This window comes from Ranitomeya variabilis, chromosome 1 (genome assembly GCF_051348905.1).
Source record: "Ranitomeya variabilis isolate aRanVar5 chromosome 1, aRanVar5.hap1, whole genome shotgun sequence".
NCBI lineage: Eukaryota > Metazoa > Chordata > Amphibia > Anura > Dendrobatidae > Ranitomeya > Ranitomeya variabilis.
In genome coordinates, this window is record NC_135232.1 from 243,131,146 (window position 1) to 243,148,958 (window position 17,813).

General features: G+C 40.9%; 1 protein-coding gene across 22 annotated transcripts in view; it reads right to left on the bottom strand.

Annotated features, from left to right (window-relative positions):
* RIMBP2 (RIMS binding protein 2) overlaps positions 1 to 17,813 on the bottom strand; it is an 817,544-nt gene that overhangs the window by 297,232 nt on the left and 502,499 nt on the right. For 21 of the 22 annotated variants that reach the window (XR_013223594.1, XM_077293289.1, XM_077293285.1 and 18 more), the window contains one exon: positions 2,620 to 2,742. Coding sequence is in view for 19 of the 22 variants with exons in the window: in XM_077293289.1 (XP_077149404.1) it covers positions 2,620 to 2,742 (123 nt within the window). In the remaining 3 variants the exon portion in view is untranslated. Of the gene's footprint in view, positions 1 to 2,606; positions 2,743 to 17,813 lie in introns of those variants that run through there. The other variant, XM_077293303.1, reaches the window with a different exon arrangement.

A 17,813-nucleotide genomic window follows, 5' to 3' on the forward strand; every position in this document is an offset into this window, starting at 1 on the left:
ACTGCCCACGTTGTGCACAATTTTCACAACGTGCTTCGGTACGTCGGGCCGATGCATGGTGATGGCCCCGTACTGACGCAAGTGTGAAAGAAGCCTAACCCTAGCCCTAACCCTAGCCCTAACCCTAAATTTAGCCCCAACCCTAACCCTAAATTTAGCCCCAACCCTAACCCTAATTTTAGCCCCAACTCCTCTCTCCTGCCGGCCGGCAGATGGCAGCAGAGAGCGGGCGCACTGCGCATGCGCCCGCCAATTTCTTTCCATAGGAAGAAGCCGGCGGGCAGGAGGGGACGCAGGAGGACCCAGGGACACCAGTAAGTATAGCAGGGTCCCCGAATCCCCCTATTTCTCTGTCATCTGATGTGCGATCACATCAGAGGACAGAGAATGACCGATCGCTTTTTTTTTTGCGACCGCAGGTAAACAGTTAATTACCGGCGATCGCAAAACAGAGGTCGGTAAGAACTGACCCCGATCATGTTCTTTGGGGTCTCGGCTATCCCCGGCAGCCGAGACCCCAAAGATCCTTCGGGTGCCGGCCGGAAGGAAGAAGATGGCGACGCCCATCGGGAGCCACAAGGAGCATCGAGGGAGACAGGTGAGTATCGGGGGGCTATCGGGGGCCCCATTTCTCTGTCCTCTGATGTGCGATCACATCGGAGGACAGAAAAATTAAAAGGGAGATCGCGTTTTTTGGGTTTTTTTTGCGATCACCGGTAAATGGTTAATTACCGGCGATCGCAACTCGGGGGTCGGTAAAAACCCCCCAAATCATGTTCTCTGGGGTCTCGGCTACCCCCAGCAACCAAGACCCCAGAGAAAATCCGACTCTGGGGGGCGCTATTCACTTTTTCAACAGCGCCATTAATTAACGGCGCTGTGGTTTAAGTACCCTTAACTGCCGCCGTTAAAAGGTGTATCGGCGGTCGTTAAGGGGTTAAATTAGAAGTGTTTATTTATGCACTCTGTGTACTTTACTATGTACTGTGCTATTCTTTTATCTCAAAAATCAAATATTGCATAAAATGAAAAACATCATTTTTCAACATCAATAATAACAATGGTAACATTCAATCTTCTAAAGAAAAACACGTTATTTGTTATGGTCATTAACTCTGGAATATTTTCACATATCCCAATGATTTTTTTTCATAACACGTTATAATTTATGATAATAGTAAATTTATGCCAATATGTTTTGCGTTTATTCATAAAAATATCAGAAATTTGACAAACAATTTGTCTAAATTACCAATTTTCAAACTTTGAATGATGTTCCTTGTGATCCAGTCATATCACACAAAATAGTTACTAACACTAACTAACATTTACCTCCTGTCTGCTTTACCTTAGCACATCTCTAATATATTCTTTTATTTTATTAGGATGTTAGAAGCTATAAAAATGTAGCAGTACTTTTTCACTTTATCAAGGAAAATTACAAAACTTATTTTTTTAGGGACCTTTTCAGTTTTGAGACCCTATATATTGGAACTTCCCCAAAGGGATACCATTTTAAAAGCAGCACATTCAGAACTGCTGTCATGTAGTTTATTAACCCTTCAGGTGCTTTTCAGGGATTAATGCAAAGTGGCATGATGGGAAAGAAAAATGTTATTCTGACCACCTAAAGGTTGCTAACATCTGAACGGGTCACTATAGCTGGCAGACTCTAAGGCTCTTAGTTGGGCGTAAATTGTCATGGCAAACATCAGGACCACACAATCCTGATCTTAAGGTGCCGATGGGGTTAAAGAAGGAGTCTCACTCTGTTAACCATTTAGATGCTTTAGTCACTATTGACAGCAGCATCTAAGGCAGCGGTGGGGAACCTCAGGCCCCAGGGCCATTTACGGCCCTCAAAGACATTTTATCAGGACTCGAGCAGATTCTCAGGGACCGCATTCTTGGGCAGGGATGTGAAGTTTGATTACAACCAGCTCATTATTTTCTTCTTGCTGTTAGCACACACATGCAGTGTTCACTACTGAACACTGAAGGACATGCAATGACAGATTACGTCCTGAAACCAGTGACAGAGTCATGATGTACTTTGTGGGCAAAGTTTGTACCGCCCCCAAAGGATGGTATAAATATCTAAATGGCCCTTCGCAGAAAAAAGGTTCCCCACCCCTTATTTAAGGGGTTAAATGGTCGGTGCCAATACTGATCGTGACTGATTGTCAGCAGGTTGCTAGCTATAGTGTACAAATGACAGCTGCTACAATTTTACCCGTCGGGGGTTACTATTCACTTATATCTCAGGTCAGTATTGAATCATATTAGCGGTCACTAGGGGTTAAAAACATTCTGTATATTTTTCCATAAAACCATAGAACCATTGTGCTACCATTATGTTTAAAGGGTCTTTGAGAAATGGCAAAAACATGGCTGCTTTTTTTTCCTCAGGAAACAATTCCACTCTCACAATTTACTTTATAGATGTTGGGGTAAAATACCAGACACAGCCTGTGGACAAAAGTGGTGCTGTTTCTGGGAAAAAAGAAGCAGCTTTTTTGTAATCTCACACAAACTTTTTTTTACATTTTCAGGTTAATTCATATATTTAATGATTGAAAAGAATGTCAAATAAAGCTGTGACATACATTGTTAGCTCACCTTTAGGACCTGCTCTAGGTTCTCCAGTTTGGCTTGGAGCTGGTATTTCTCCTTCACAGCCAAATCTCGTTCCTTTGTAACTATGGCGAGAGTCTCTCGAAGTTGCTCATAGTCCAACTTCACCTGAAATAAGCAAATCAATTTCAATATTTCAGTCTTCCCTAGTGTATAATTTAGTTACAAACATACACAAAAAAAACAAAAAATTATATATAACACTCAACATTGAAATTTCAACACAAAGTAGAGAAAAGTCATGGGACTAGAAAAATTGATAGACATGTGAATAATACGCAAATGATGAAAAAGTGAAAACAAAATTGTAAAAATATTTAGATTTTTACAGCCTTGAGTATTATTAGAGCCATGTGCAGAAATAGATGTGTTTATACGAATTGGCATGCAATCAATGAGGTTATTAGAGGGAACCTGTCAGGTTCTCGTGCCCCCAGAACCACTAGCAGTTGTGTCTACATATGTAAATACCCTCATACAAATATTCAAAAATAATATAATAATAATCACGGTGACTAGAGACACATCAATATCTGTCTCCCCATTAACACTCAATTTAAAAGAAGTGGATGACCCACACATGAATACAAAGTGTTCATTAAACCACTCACAACAGTATAAAAGCCAATATTGTTTTATTAAATATTTTTGTAAAAATTTTTTTCCTTTGACTAGTTGATGGGGCCTCAGCATCCCCAGACTGGTCGGCCCCCGTAGCATGCTATTATGCCCCTGTGGGCGGGATTATATGACTTACAAGCGCTGGCATCATCTCCAGCGCTTCTAAAACCTTGTGCATGTGCGCAGCTTCTTTCCCTCGCTACATTGAGCCATTGAAGCTGGGTGTACGTGTGCTGGCTTCAGAGAGGTCCACTGCGAATGATCGGATGTATTCTGCACTTCCAATCATGCGCAGTGCTCCTCTCTGAAGCCTGGACATGAACACCTTGCTTCAAAGGCTCAATGTAGTGAGGGGAAGAAGCCATGCACATGCACAAGGTTTGTGAAGCGCTGGCGATGAAGCCGGCACTTGTAAGTCATATAATCCCATCCACAGGGGCATAATAACATACTAAGGAGGCCGACTAGTCTGAGGAAACTAATGCCCCATCGAATAGTCAAAGGCATCATATACAAATCATAAACCGACTTTTGAAATACTTTTTTTTAAAGATCTGTTTGTGTTTAATGTAGTAGGTCGGGTATTTAGATATATAGACACAACTGCTGGTGGTTCTGCGTGCACAGGGGACTTGACATGCTCCCTTTAATAGTTGTCTGAGGAATGTTCTGCCACACTGAACGCATAAGGGCTCGAAAATCATCAAGATCAGCTACTGGCAGCTTTATTTGCTGTTGCTGGCCAATGATGTCCCAGTTGTACTCAATGAGAGAAAAGTCTAAAGATGATAAAGGCACATGGTAGGATGTTTTGGCCACGCAGGCTGCTGACAGTAGCACAAGCAACATGAAACTTGGTGGTCTGGGATACTTTGGAGAAATGGCTGTACTACAGGTTCAACAACCAAAACGATGTTAAGGCTTGTGCATACAATTGGATTTTCAGTTCAATGTGATTCTATGGGGCCAGGGGCAATGCACATATGCAATTTATTTCCTCAGACAGAGTCTGCCCAAGGAAGACATTGCAGCACGCTTGATTTGTATTTGATATTCAGATCGCACTTGCTCATTCAAGTCAATAAGTTTGTGTAAAAATTCTGACGGCACTCGGATGACATCGGCAATGCAGAATGGAAAGATGGAGAATTTTTGTTCCATCTTCTCCTCATCCAAGAAAATCGTATCCCAGTAAGATCACACTATGATAAAACTTAGTGTGATCAGATTTTCCCAGATGAATAATGCCTTCATTGCCATTGTCATCTGCACCACGAAAGCCCTTGTTGGCGTTAGCGTAAGATCAATGGAATACCTGTAGCTGGACACCTAGTTCTTAGCCCAATGCTGTGAAAACGCAATCTGATGTTTGTCTAGACACTGTTTCAATTAGCATTTCATACGTTTTTACATTTTCATTAAAAAACACATCAAGTTTATGCAAAGAGCCAATATTTACAGTGTTAGCCCTTATTTTTGAACTTCTATAAGTCACACTGACATGCTGGATATCAGCTATTAGGCCAAATCCTGACTGATGACAACCTATAGTTGCCTAGTGATGGGGTTAGAATTTATCATAACAGTCTGTATTCTTGCCTACCAACTGGTCACACATGAACATATCCAGACAATCAGCAGTGTATATGTTAATTAATAGCTAAAATAACTAAAAAAATGTCTTTCTTCATATGTCACTTCTGATAGAACCGAGATGGATCCGGATATCTCATTTAGATGTACAATTCAACATACTCATTACTCAGCAATAAATTCAATTGCACAAACAGTTTTTGCCTGATATGCTACTATGTAGGTTGGCTATCTGCTCCAAGTAACCAAGCACCAGGAATAAGTTGTCCACTGTCTGGAAATAGGTGATTACATAGTTATAGTGGTTTCCTGGCTCTAATCGAAGATAAGCGTGTCTTGTAACGTCATATATATGATACCTGTCGATCGTGCAAAAGACCTGGCAGATATCAGAATATTGAATTAACCCCTTAAACCCCATAACCCCTGGTTTTAATATATCATGTACAGGAAACACAGGAAAAAAATTCCAAGTGCGGTGAAATTGAAGAAAAATGCAATTCCACAGTTGTTGTTGTTTTTAACCATGTTCACTAAATGCTAAAACTGACCTGTCATTATGAGTTCATATACACCAAATATGTGTAGGTTCTTTTTTATTTAAGTGGTGAAAAAAAACTCCAAACTTTGGTAAATTAAAAAAGCACCATTTTCCAAGATCTGTAGTGTTTCCAATTTTCGTGATTTGGGGCTGAGTGAGGGCTTTTTTTTTTTTTGCGTACCAAGCTGATGTTCTTATTGATACCATGTTGGTGTAGATACGATATTTTGATTGCCCGTTATTGCAGTTTATTGCAATGTAGCGGCAAACAAAAAAACCTAATTCTGGGGTTTTGACTTTTTTTCTCGTTACGTCGTTTAGCGATTAGGTTAATTCTGTTTTTATATTGAGAGTTCTGGCGATTTTGAACGCAGCGATACCAAATATGTGTATATTGTATATTTTTTAATTGTTTTATTTTGAATGGGGCGAAAGGGGGGTGATATTTTTTAAAACTTTTTTTTTACTTTTTGCATGCTTCAATAGTCTCCATGGGAGACTAAGGGTATGTGCACACGTCCGGATTTCTTGCAGAAATTTCCTGAAGAAAACCGGAAATTTTCTGCAAGAAATCTGCATTTTTTTTTTCCGTTTTTTTTCGCGTTTTTTTAGCATTCTGCAAGCGTAATTAGCTTGCAGAATGCTAAAGTTTTCCAAGCGATCTGTAGCATCGCTTGGAAAACTGACTGACAGGTTGGTCACACTTGTCAAACATAGCGTTTGACAAGTGTGACCATCTTTTTACTATAGATGCTGCCTATGCAGCATCTATAGTAAAAGATAGAATGTTTAAAAATAATAAAAAAAATTAAAAAAATGGTTATACTCACCTGCAGGCGTCCGTTCCTATAGATGCCGGTGTGGTTCAGGACCTTCCATGACGTCGCGGTCACGTGAGCGGTCACATGACCGGTCTCTACCAATCACAAGACCGCGACGTCATCGCAGGTCCTTCACCGCACACCAGCTATAGAAACCGAAGCGGCAGCATGCAGCGGTGAGGCGGGAAGACATCGAAGGTGAGTATATGACTATTTTTTATTTTAATTCTTTTTTTTTTACCAATTATATGGTGCCCAGTCCGTGGAGGAGAGTCTCCTCTCCTCCACCCTGGGTACCAACCGCACATAATCTGCTTACTTCCCGCATGGTGTGCACAGCCCCGTGCGGGAAGTAAGCAGATCAATGCACTCCTAGGTGTGCGGAATCCCCTGCAATTCCGCATTTTAATGAACATGTTGCTTTTTTTTCCGCGATGCGATTTTTTCGTGGAAAAAAAGGCTACATTTGCACAAAAAATGCGGAATACACTGAAAATAATGGGAGGCATATGTTAGCGTTTTTTCGCGTTTTTATCATGTTTTTATAGCAAAAAAACGCGAAAAATACTGAATGTGTGCACATGGCCTAAAAGCTGCAATTGTCTGATCGGCTCTGATCAGATCGCCTGTACATAGCAGAAATACTCCCTTGCTATGAGCGCCGACAACCGGGCTCATAGCAATCTGGCTATGTCAACCATAGAGATCTGCTGGAGACCTCTGGTTATCATGCCAACACATCAGTGAAACACGATCACATGACGGGGTCACCGATGGGCAGGATTTCCGGTACGCTTCCCGGAGGCGCGAGTTAAATGCTGCTGCCAGAAAAACCTGCGGCTGTTAGAGGCACATGTCAGCTGTTCAAAACAGCTGACATGTGCCGGGAAAGATGTGGACTCAGCGCCAAAACCCACATCAAAAGGAGGGAGTCCGACGTGGGCATATTATTAAAAACAACATTGGAAAGGAGTTATTAATTACCTTTTCTGTCTAAATTGTTTTACTAACAAGAATAACCTTTACCCAAATAGATTATTACGAGATAAGAATGTCACGTAGGGGTTTTCTGTAAGAGCAGCTCAACGTCTTCAGACCCCACAAGTACAGATGTGTCCTTTCTTAAAGGGAACTTGTCACATCAAATATAGGGTTAATCTTAAGGTATATAGTGTTAGAAAGGTGTCGGACGGCGGTACTGAAAGCGCGGAACCTGGGAATACTTTTATTGCTCTTTGGAGTTACTGGCTGTCAGTCATGTACTGGTGTGTGCTTACACCCAGCACTGAGCTCCTGGGAGGAATAAAGTATTTTTTCTCCTGGGGGCCACACTTTCAGTATTGTGGCAGTGCACTTTTCTAATGATAATTACCTGTTGATCAACCCCATATCTGCAAGTAATTAGCATTATCCAAATAATGTGAGATTCCCTTTGACTTGCCTCTAAACCCGGCAATATATGGGACAAGATTTCAAACAAACAAGAAAAAAGTATATCAACATCCATCCCTCTTATACTTCCATGATAAAAAATATATGTATATGTTTAATGTATTTTTTTTACTAGATGTCTGGAACAGATGCCATCTGTCAGCCATCTGTTGGCTTCCAAGTTAGAAAAACATATACGTTTAACGTGGATCTGGTACCAGGTTTCACAATACAAACGACATACATTATGAAATGGCAATCTCAATCCTGATGAGGCGGGTGTACTTAATTTGCTCCTTTAATATCAGGCTTTTGGGAACAATTTGAAAATCCACATCAGAATGGCTGTCTAATTTAGTACACCAGTCTCATTAAAGGGAACCTGTCACCCCCAAAATCGAAGGTAAGCTAAGCCCACCGGCATCAGGGACTTATCTACAGCATTCTGTAATGCTGTAGATAAACCCCCGATGTATCCCGAAAGATGAGAAAAAAGAGGTTAGATTATACTCACCCAGGGGCTGTCCCACTGAGGTCCGGTCCGATGGGCGTCGCGGTCCGGTCCGGGGCCTCCCATCTTCTTACTATGACGTCCTCTTCTTGTCTTCACACTGCGGCTCCGCAGGGAAAGGTCAGAGAGGCCCGGCGCCTGCGCACTGCAGTACTTTGCTCTGCCCTCAACAGGAGCCGCAGCATGAAGACAAGAAGAGGATGTCATCGTAAGAAGATGGGAGGTCCCGGACCGCGACGCCCATCGGATCGGACTGCCTGCCCAGGTGAGTATAATTTAACCTCTTTTTCTCATCTTTCAGGATACATCAGGGGCTTATCTACAGCATTACAGAATGCGGTAGATAAGCCCCTGATGCCGGTGGGCTTAGCTCACCTTCGATTTTGGGGGTGACAGGTTCCCTTTAAGTTTAACATATTTCTTAAAGTAAACCTGTCACTTGTTCAAAAAAGTTGAGTTCAATACCTTGTAAATATGCCTGAGCTCACCTGATGTTGTCATTTTGCTCTATGTCCCACTATTGCAGAGATATTCACATTTGTTGCTTTTGGAGTGTAGTATGTGAAATCTCTACTTGCAGTCCAACTGGGCGTTTCTTCAGAGCCTTTGTTTAGAGTGTGAGCTTTGACTCCTCCCTTCCAGATGCTGCCAATCACAGCTCAGTAGCTGATCTAGGCGTCTCAGATGCTGCAGAGTTGTGATTGGCAGTATCTGGGAGGGAGGGGTGTAAGCGCACCCCACCAGAGTACTGTAGACTTGGAGTGCAAGTAAAGATTTTATATTCTGCGCCATCAACAAATATGAATATATCTGCAATGGAGTGACACAGACCGGAAACGAACAGCTTAGGGGTTTTATAAGGAATTTAACTCAATTTTCTGTAGCAGCTTTTTTAATAATGTATGCATTTCATATTGTGGAATCTGTTGACAGATGCTCTTTAGTATAAACATGTTTTCATTGGTTGGTGACAAATAGTATAATTTTAGTTTCATGCAATGCAACACAATTTCAATAAAATTTAAGAAAAGTTATGATTGGGCATGTCTGCATATACAGTTGCTGGATACAGTATGATATGCAATCAATTATTAAACTTGTCTCGTGTCAAAAGGATTGAGTGTATAAAAAAAATGTTTTCTCAAAAATGAGCAATTAAAATTTGCACAATCAGGGTCAGTAGGCCCTCACAGACATATGCATTTTGTGCTCAGCATTCTTAATGATAAATACAAATACCTTGCAACCAATCATGTGAGGATGAAGGTGAGTTAGACAGGTGTGACAGACCTCATAAGAAAACCCATATAAAAACCTATATTTCATGTTAAAAACAAATACAACAGATGTACAACATAGTTAAAATACAGCTCACATATATCACACTGCCACTAAGTATTACACAATAATTGTGGGATAACACAACAGCTGCAGGCTTATGTTGAGAGAGAGATAACTATATAGAGCAGTCAACAGGAGCCACTGCTATTTGTTAGAGTGTTTAAGTTCCTAAGTCATATTGAATGTGATTGTCCCTGGTTCCAGTCCTGAGTCTCTGCTCTTGTGCAGGGGTTTATGATTGACTGCAGTGCTGATATCAATCAGTGAGCTCAGCCACACTGAATGGGGGTGTCATGTCTACACAAGCAGAGCCATTGAGTTCACTGATTGACTGCGGCTCTGTAGATGTGATGTCAGCGAGTCACTAACATTGGACACCGGAGTAGCCGCAGAGTCTCATCACTAGAAAGAGAACGGTGAGTAAAGTGCTGCGCCCAAGGGGCAAGATTTTCTGAAAAGGGACAACTCCTTTAACATCATAGAAGAGACTAGAGGTCTGTTCAGACAAAGAAAAATTACAGAGGTCCTACATTTATCAGGAGTCTGTTCAGACCTTTAACAACAGCAATTCTACACCCTGTAAATATAGAGAAACAGCTTTCTCCAGGGATACTGGCTGGGGTTAGGAAAGCTGGAGGCACCAAAACGTCTCTAAAAAGTTTATGCTGCAGCAGACCCAATGAAACATACATAACCAACGCTATTTTAAAAGCATTTATTATTAAATAAATGTCATAAAAATTCTATACCACAGCAAATAGAGAAGTCTGGTCCCCGACTTAATAATTCATCAATCGACTCATTTTGTTTTCTAGAAGTTGCAGACAATTTGTAACTGGCAATAAAAGGTTAATTAATTAAACAGACAGCAACACTTCATTTCCTCTTTTTAAGATCAATTGCTCGGAAAGAGAAAAAAAATGAAACAAGGAATGCAATTACTGTCAGGCTGTGAAATATTTTGCTTGAGGATAATCCTTTAAAATTTTTTTCCCCTCGAAAACACATCTCTGTGTGAGCGGCACAACATGGTTTACAATAGAGGGTAGGCTCAGCTTTCGAATGGATTTCCTAGCGGCTTAAATAAAATCGCTCCTTCTATTGTCTTTCACAGCTCACCTCGTCCATAAAGGGATAATACGGCTGTAGAAGTGGCTGCGATGTGGTTCAACCATCATTTGTCAGCCGAGGAGTCAAGCTGTGTTTCTAATGTATTAATTAATTCTGTAGAAACCACTTTAAACAAATGTTGACCAATCCAGTGGTCGAGATTAGAAGTCCTGAGTAATGAGTCTCTGAATGCACTAGGTGATGGTTTGGTCATTAAATTAGGTCACAATTATACATAAACACATTGGCTTTCTTGACATTAATGGGTTTTAGAAACGCAATAAGCTAATAAAAGCTATAATGAGCATGTAAGAGACGACGAGGGTTTGCAAGCACAGTTTTATTCAAAGTAACTTACACCACCGGGATGTCAATATTAGAGCAAGCAGCCAATTAGAAAGATTTCCTATATAAACATAATGGCCAAAATACAAGATCAGTCAGTGCAATTTACAGCAATTTAAATCATTTGCATATTTTATTTTAAAGAGTTCATGTTAGAAAATCATGAGTATTAGACTGAAACCATAATTATATTTACAGCTCGGGTGATTGATTAAAACTAGTGCAAAAAAAAAAGTGTATCAACATTAACTACGGTACTCAAGTTCCTGCCTGTTTTTGTCCATTATGCTGGAATCTGATTGGTTAAAGGGAACTTGTCATCAGGTTTTTCCCATATTACCTATGGCCAACTTTAAGCCCCATGTGACAGCATTCTAGAATGCTGTATTTATGACTCTAATTCGCCTTGTAAGGCAAAAAAAAGAGACCTTTTATGGGGTAACACTCGCGAGATCAATGCGGAAAACTCGCGCAAGTCTCTCGCATCAATACCTGGCACTGCCGCCAGCACTCTGGACCAGAGCGTGTGGCTGCATGTATTTCTAAGCAGGTGAACACTCCAGTCCCGAGTGGCGGTGACAGTGCCGGGTATTGATGCGAGAGACTTGTGCAAATTTCTCACACTGAACTCGCAAGTGTGACCCCGGCCTTACACTCACCTATGAGGAAGTCCGGACCGACACGCATCGCTGGTCTTTATCCGGTACCTCCTCTTTTCTTGCGATGCTGTCCTCCTTCTCTGCTTCATGCGGATAACGCGTCCTACGTCTTCTACATAGTGTTCCCCTTCACACTCCTGCGCAGGAGTACTTCTCTCTGTCTTGCCAAAAGCAGAGTAAAGTACTGTTCTGCGCATGTGTGGGAAAAGGCCCAAGAGCACTAGCGCATGTACATTACAGTTCTTTGCTCTGCCCTTGGCAGGGCAGAGAGAAGTGCATCTGTGCAGGAGAATGAAGGGGAACATTGTGTAGATGATGATGCAGGACACGTCATCCACACGAAGTAAAGAAAGAGGATAGCATCACAAAAGGACTGGCAACGCCCATCGAACCAGACCTCCGTGTAGGTGAGTATGATAACGTATTTTTTTGCCTTGCAGGGCGAATTCGAGTCATATTTAGAGCATTATAGAATACTACCACATGGGGCTGAAAAGTGGTGGCCATAGGTAATATGAGAAAAACGTGGTAAACAGTTTCACCTTCATGTGGGAGTCTGCACCTCTATGTATAGGTTTTCATAAACCTCCAGTGATGTTTTACTCATCTACTAATCTAGAAGCAGAAGTCCATGAATGGACATGACGTAGGGTGTACATTGCTTCATGCTGCTAAAGCTAATGTAATGATAATGACATGTATAGTCAGTAATTCATAAATATTGTTAAATTTACTAGTAAGGTAGTTACATAGGGGCAGATATATCAAGAATGGTGTTTTGTACAGCAGTATTCATGAGTTTGTTGCAGTAAGGTGCGAAAGATTCATGAAGAAGCGTGTGCTTCATAATGAATGTGCTGAATCGTTCAGCTCCTCCATCAGAAAAGTGGATTTAAAGGGAATCTGTCACCGCCAAAATTGTATATGAGATAATGCCACCGGCATCAGGGGCTTATATACAGAATTCTGTAATGCTGTAGATAAGCCCCCGGTGTAACCTGAAAGGTAAGAAAAACAGGTTATATTATACTCACCCAGGAGTGGTCCCGCTGCAGTCCGGTGGGCGTCGTGGTCCGGTGCTTCCTATCTTCATACGATGACATCCTCTTCTTGTCTTCACGCTCCGGTGCAGGCGTACTTTGTCCGCCCTGTTGAGGCCGGGCCTCTCTGACCTTTCCCTTCGCCTGCGCACTGCAGTACTTTGCTCTGTCCTCAATAGGGCAGACAAAGTAAGCCTGCACCGGAGCCACGGCAGGAAGACAAGAAGAGGACGTCATCGCATGAAGATAGGAGGCGCAGGACCCGGACCGCGACGCATCGGACCGCAGCGGGAACTCCCCTGGGTGAGTATAATATAACCTGTTTTTCTTACCTTTCAGGTTACATCGGGGGCTTATCTACATCATTACAGAATGCTGTAGATAAGCTCCAGATGCCAGTGGCCTTATCTCATATACGATTTTTGGGGTGACAGATTCCATTTAAGTTTTAATTTATGTCATGTTTGTGGTATAAATTAGGATGAATTTGTTCCCTCTCTGCTAGACCAAAACTAGTGGTGAGCAAGTGTACTCGTTACTCGGGTTTTCCCGAGCGCGCTCGGGAGGTCTCCGAGTATTTGTAACTGTTCGGAGATTTAGTTTTCGTTGCCTCAGCTGCATGATTTATGGATGATAAACAGCTTGAATACATGTGGGGATTCCCTAGCAACCAGACAATCCCCACATGTACTCAGGCTGGCTAGCAGCCGTAAATCATGCAGCTGCCTCAACAAAAACTAAATCTCCGAGCAGTTGCAAATACTCGGAGATCACCCGAGCATGCTCGGGAAAACCCAAGCAACGAGTACACTCGCTCATCACTAACCAAAACCACTTTTCAAACAGCAGGGGCGAAAACACAAAAAGTCAACATTTCTATGCAACTCTTAGGGCCTGATTCAAAGTTTTCAAGACAGAATTCTGCTGTAAAAGCTTTGAAAAGTTGCAAAATTTTAAGCACAGTCTGAACTTGTGCCTAAATTGTGCAACATTTGGAGTTTTCATTCCATTTTCTTCAAGGTACACCTAAATTGTCAGAGCTGGGAAGGGGGAGAAATGGGGGTGTGATGCCACAGGTTACCTAATTCATGACAGGTGGTGGCATTCTACAGGCCAAAAATCTCACTCCAGTCCCCAGCCAGAGTGAAGTTTCTGGCATACGCGGCTCCAGATTCAGCAAGAGTTGTGTGTACCTCTTTATGAATCTGACTGCACCATACCCCCTCATCAAGACTGGAGTGAATAATGCCGATCTTGATGAATCAAGCCCCTAGTCATACATTTGAAACAGTTTTACACCTGATGTGAAACCTCATTAATTGGCCCTGTATTTTTTTTTTAGACGCTTTCCCTTGCATTTCTTAAAGTGAAACTGTCAGCAGGTTTTTGCTGGTAATCTGAAGACAGCAGGAGATAGAGGCTGAAACACAGAATTCAGGGATGTGTCACTTGCCAAACTGCATACTGTCGTTTACTAACTGTGAAGAATTTATGAGAAACAGATTAACATTGCTGGACTACACTAATTCGGCAACACCCTCTCCGCCTGTGATAAGCAGCTCACTGTCTATGGGCTTTGTACACCGAGAGCCTGGTGTGGGCAGGGCTAGCTTTCTCAGCTCTGCATCATTCTAAATGTAAAACCTCCGATTGTGTCAGAACTGCTGCACCCTGTAAACTACATGATGCATCATTTGATTCAGCTTGTCTTTGCCTACATCATGCTGCTCTCAGATGAAAATCCTGCTGACAGATTAACTTTTTAGGAAACCTGTCACCATGAAAATGCAGCCCAATCTGCAGACATTATGTTATAGAGCAGGGGAAATAAAGCAGATTGATATATAGTTTTATATGAAAACATTCAGTATAATCTGTGCTTTAATTTAAACCTCTACTCATTCTCAGATTTTTCAGTACAGTGGGTGGTCCTATCAGTGTTTGACAACAATCTCAGTATGCAAAAAACGCCTACTGGACTGAAAAATCCAAGAAAGAGAAGAGGTTGAAATTATCAAAACAGGGATTATACTCAGGGGCAGACATATCATTGATGAAACCTGTGGAGCCACACAGGGGCCAAGAGGTGAGGTGGCCTACTACCACCTCCAAAACAAATAAAATTCTGCATTATGGTGAGCTATTGGACTGCAAAGGGCCCATATATTTTTCTTACACAGGGACTCACATCTGTCTGTCTGCCAGTGGTTATACTGAATATTTTCTCACAAAACTATATACCAATCTACCCAGTTTCCCCTGCTCTTTAACATAGTGCCTCCGGATTGGACTTCATTTACATGATGATAGGTTCTATTTAGGCTGTGTGCAGACTATGAATTTTTGGTGAGTTTTTGATGCTGCATCTTACAGTTCCAGCAAAGTGGATATGATCTATAGAATATGACACACCAAAAAGAGACAAAAAAGGCAGTGTCAACAACAAGCAAGTGACCTAAGTTACTTAATAGGGGCAGACCTGTGTGGGAACACAGCCTTAATGTTTAAAAAAAAAAAAAACATGCAGAAAAATATTAGTTGAAATTCAAAAGTGAAATATAAAATGCACTTAAGACAATGCATTTTTATTTGTGGTGTTTTGGGGGTTCATACCTTTGCTCCAAAATACATCACACACTGGTATTTTTTCAAGAATTTTTTGAAAACAAATAAAGAAAAAATAAAACATGGGCAAAGAAAGGCCACAAAATGCAAGTGAAGTAAGCCTATGTTCACATAGCATTTTAGCATACATTCATTGGCTCCGTCAGGGACTTATGTTTGAAACCCCGCAAAAAGAAATTCAGGCGTATGCGTTGACGAGGTCACTGACAAAAATGATGCAGACGGAGTCACAGAGTGCTCTGTCGGATATCAATTTCAGTGTGGTTTGTTGGACATCATTAGTCAGCTACGTCTTGCTGCCCACCTCAACTAGGAGCACATAGCTAAAATTTTGTCTGACACTGCACTCTGATTCTGCCTGCATCGTTACCGTCAATGGCCCCCTCATCGTTTTACGCGCCTTCGGACATAAGCCCTGATAGAGCCACTGAATATATGTTAAAATACTATGTGGGCATTTCCTCAGCCTAAAGCTTCTTCATGTTTCTTTCATAGGAGATGTGCAAAAAAGATGGAAATTCGGCGCTTCAGAAACCTGACATGAAAATACAAAACGAGGCTAGGGTCACAAGAGAGTATAAAAAAAATCCAGAAAAGTGGCGTGATTTTTTTTCTCACTTGTCAACTGTGTGCTGTCCATATGCAAAATCGAACGTCTGCACTGCCCCATTTAATAACATTGGTCCGATTGCTGTCTGATAAAAAATTAGATAGCACTTGTCCAATTTATATGGGTGTGCGAACGAGGCTTGTATGCTTAATAGAGATTTCATCAATGTGTACATAGGACACTTTTTGGATCTTTTTATTTCTCATGAGGAAATGTTTCTGGCATTGGAAGGTGTATTAGAAGTATTTTTCTAGCCATCTTTATGGGGGAAATCATAATAATATCAATGTGATCATTTAGATGCCATGATCCGTGTTGCAAATAAATTCCACAAAGAAAAAAATCCAACATTTCTTAAATGTAGCTAAGTATACTTTTTATAGTGATTTCTTGGTATTATTACAAAACTGTGGAAATCTAATGAAGAAATCTTTTAAAAAAAGTGTCTCAAAATAGGGCAACTGGAGATATCAACCTCATTTAAGGAAATGGAGGACGCGTCATGCTGCCTTTCAAATGGGACTGTCAGCTTTTCTAAAATGGTTACAGCAAAGTGTAGAAACAGCGGATGTTTGAACGGAGGTTCTGTCACAGCCAATATCTATGCAACACCCAGTTATTAAACCTCGCGGTGATCCTGCCAGCCTCAAGTCAGTCATGGCCCGGCCTAGGAATACCGTTAGGAGTTTAGGATTGGATTAAGATCTTTTCTTTAGGTGTAATAATACATCAAGTGTAGTGCTTCATTCTAATTTGCTTACATGGCTAGACACATAGATATACAGTATTAGTGAAATTGATGACAGATATTATAAATGTATAAAATAAATAAAATAATATAAAATCTCAACTACAGAATTATGTGCACTACTTACCCAAAGTTAACATTAATTCACAGCTCTTTACAAAGGAGCTCAGCTATATAAGGCTATGTTAACACAACCCTATTTTTGGTCCAAGAGCTGACAGTGAAAAAATATGATCTCACACGAGCAGTGCTTGGACCAATGTTATCCAGTTTGAATGTGCACAATCTGATTGTTTTTCACGTGAACCAGATGTCCGTGTGAAAAAAAAAAATCGCAGCATGCAGAAGTAGCTTCTGTAGTTTGAGAGAAATTTGCCCATTCAATTCCATAAGTGCACCAAAAAAATCAGATGCCATAAGGATTGTCCATATTGCATCCAATTTTACAAATGCATTGAATGATTAACATAGGAAACTGTATTTGGTCTTGTAAATTTTATTAGCAGCTAAAGGGTAAAGATAAATGCAAAAAATGGTACATATACTGTAGACAGCACACAGATGATCTTAGAAATGAAAAATCATGTTTTTGTACCTAATTAGGATGGTCCTATCTCTATTATTAACCCCTTAAGCCCGAGGGTGGTTTGCACTTTACTGCCTGGACCAATTCTTACAATTCTGACCACTGTCCCTTTATGAGGTTAGAACTCTGGAACGCTTCAATGGATCCCGGTGATTCTGTTTTCTCGAGACATATTGTACTTCATGATAGTGGTAAAATTTATTTGATATTACCTGTGTTTATTTGTGAAAAAAAATGGAAATTTGGTGAAAATTTTGAAAATTTCGCAATTTTCCAACTTTGAATTTTTATGCCCTTAAATCACAGAGATATGTCACACAAAATACTTAATAAGTAACATTTCCCACATGTGTACTTTACATAAGCACAATTTTGGAAACAAAATATTTTTTGTTAGGGAGTTATAAGGGTTAAAAGTTGACCAGCAATTTCTCATTTTTACAACACCATTTTTTTTTAGGGACCACATTACATTTGAAGTCATTTTGAGGGGTCTATATGATAGAAAATAACCAAGTGTGACAGGATTCTTATAACTGCACCCCTCGAGGTGCTCAAAATCACATTCAAGAAGTTTATTAACCCTTCAGGTGTTTC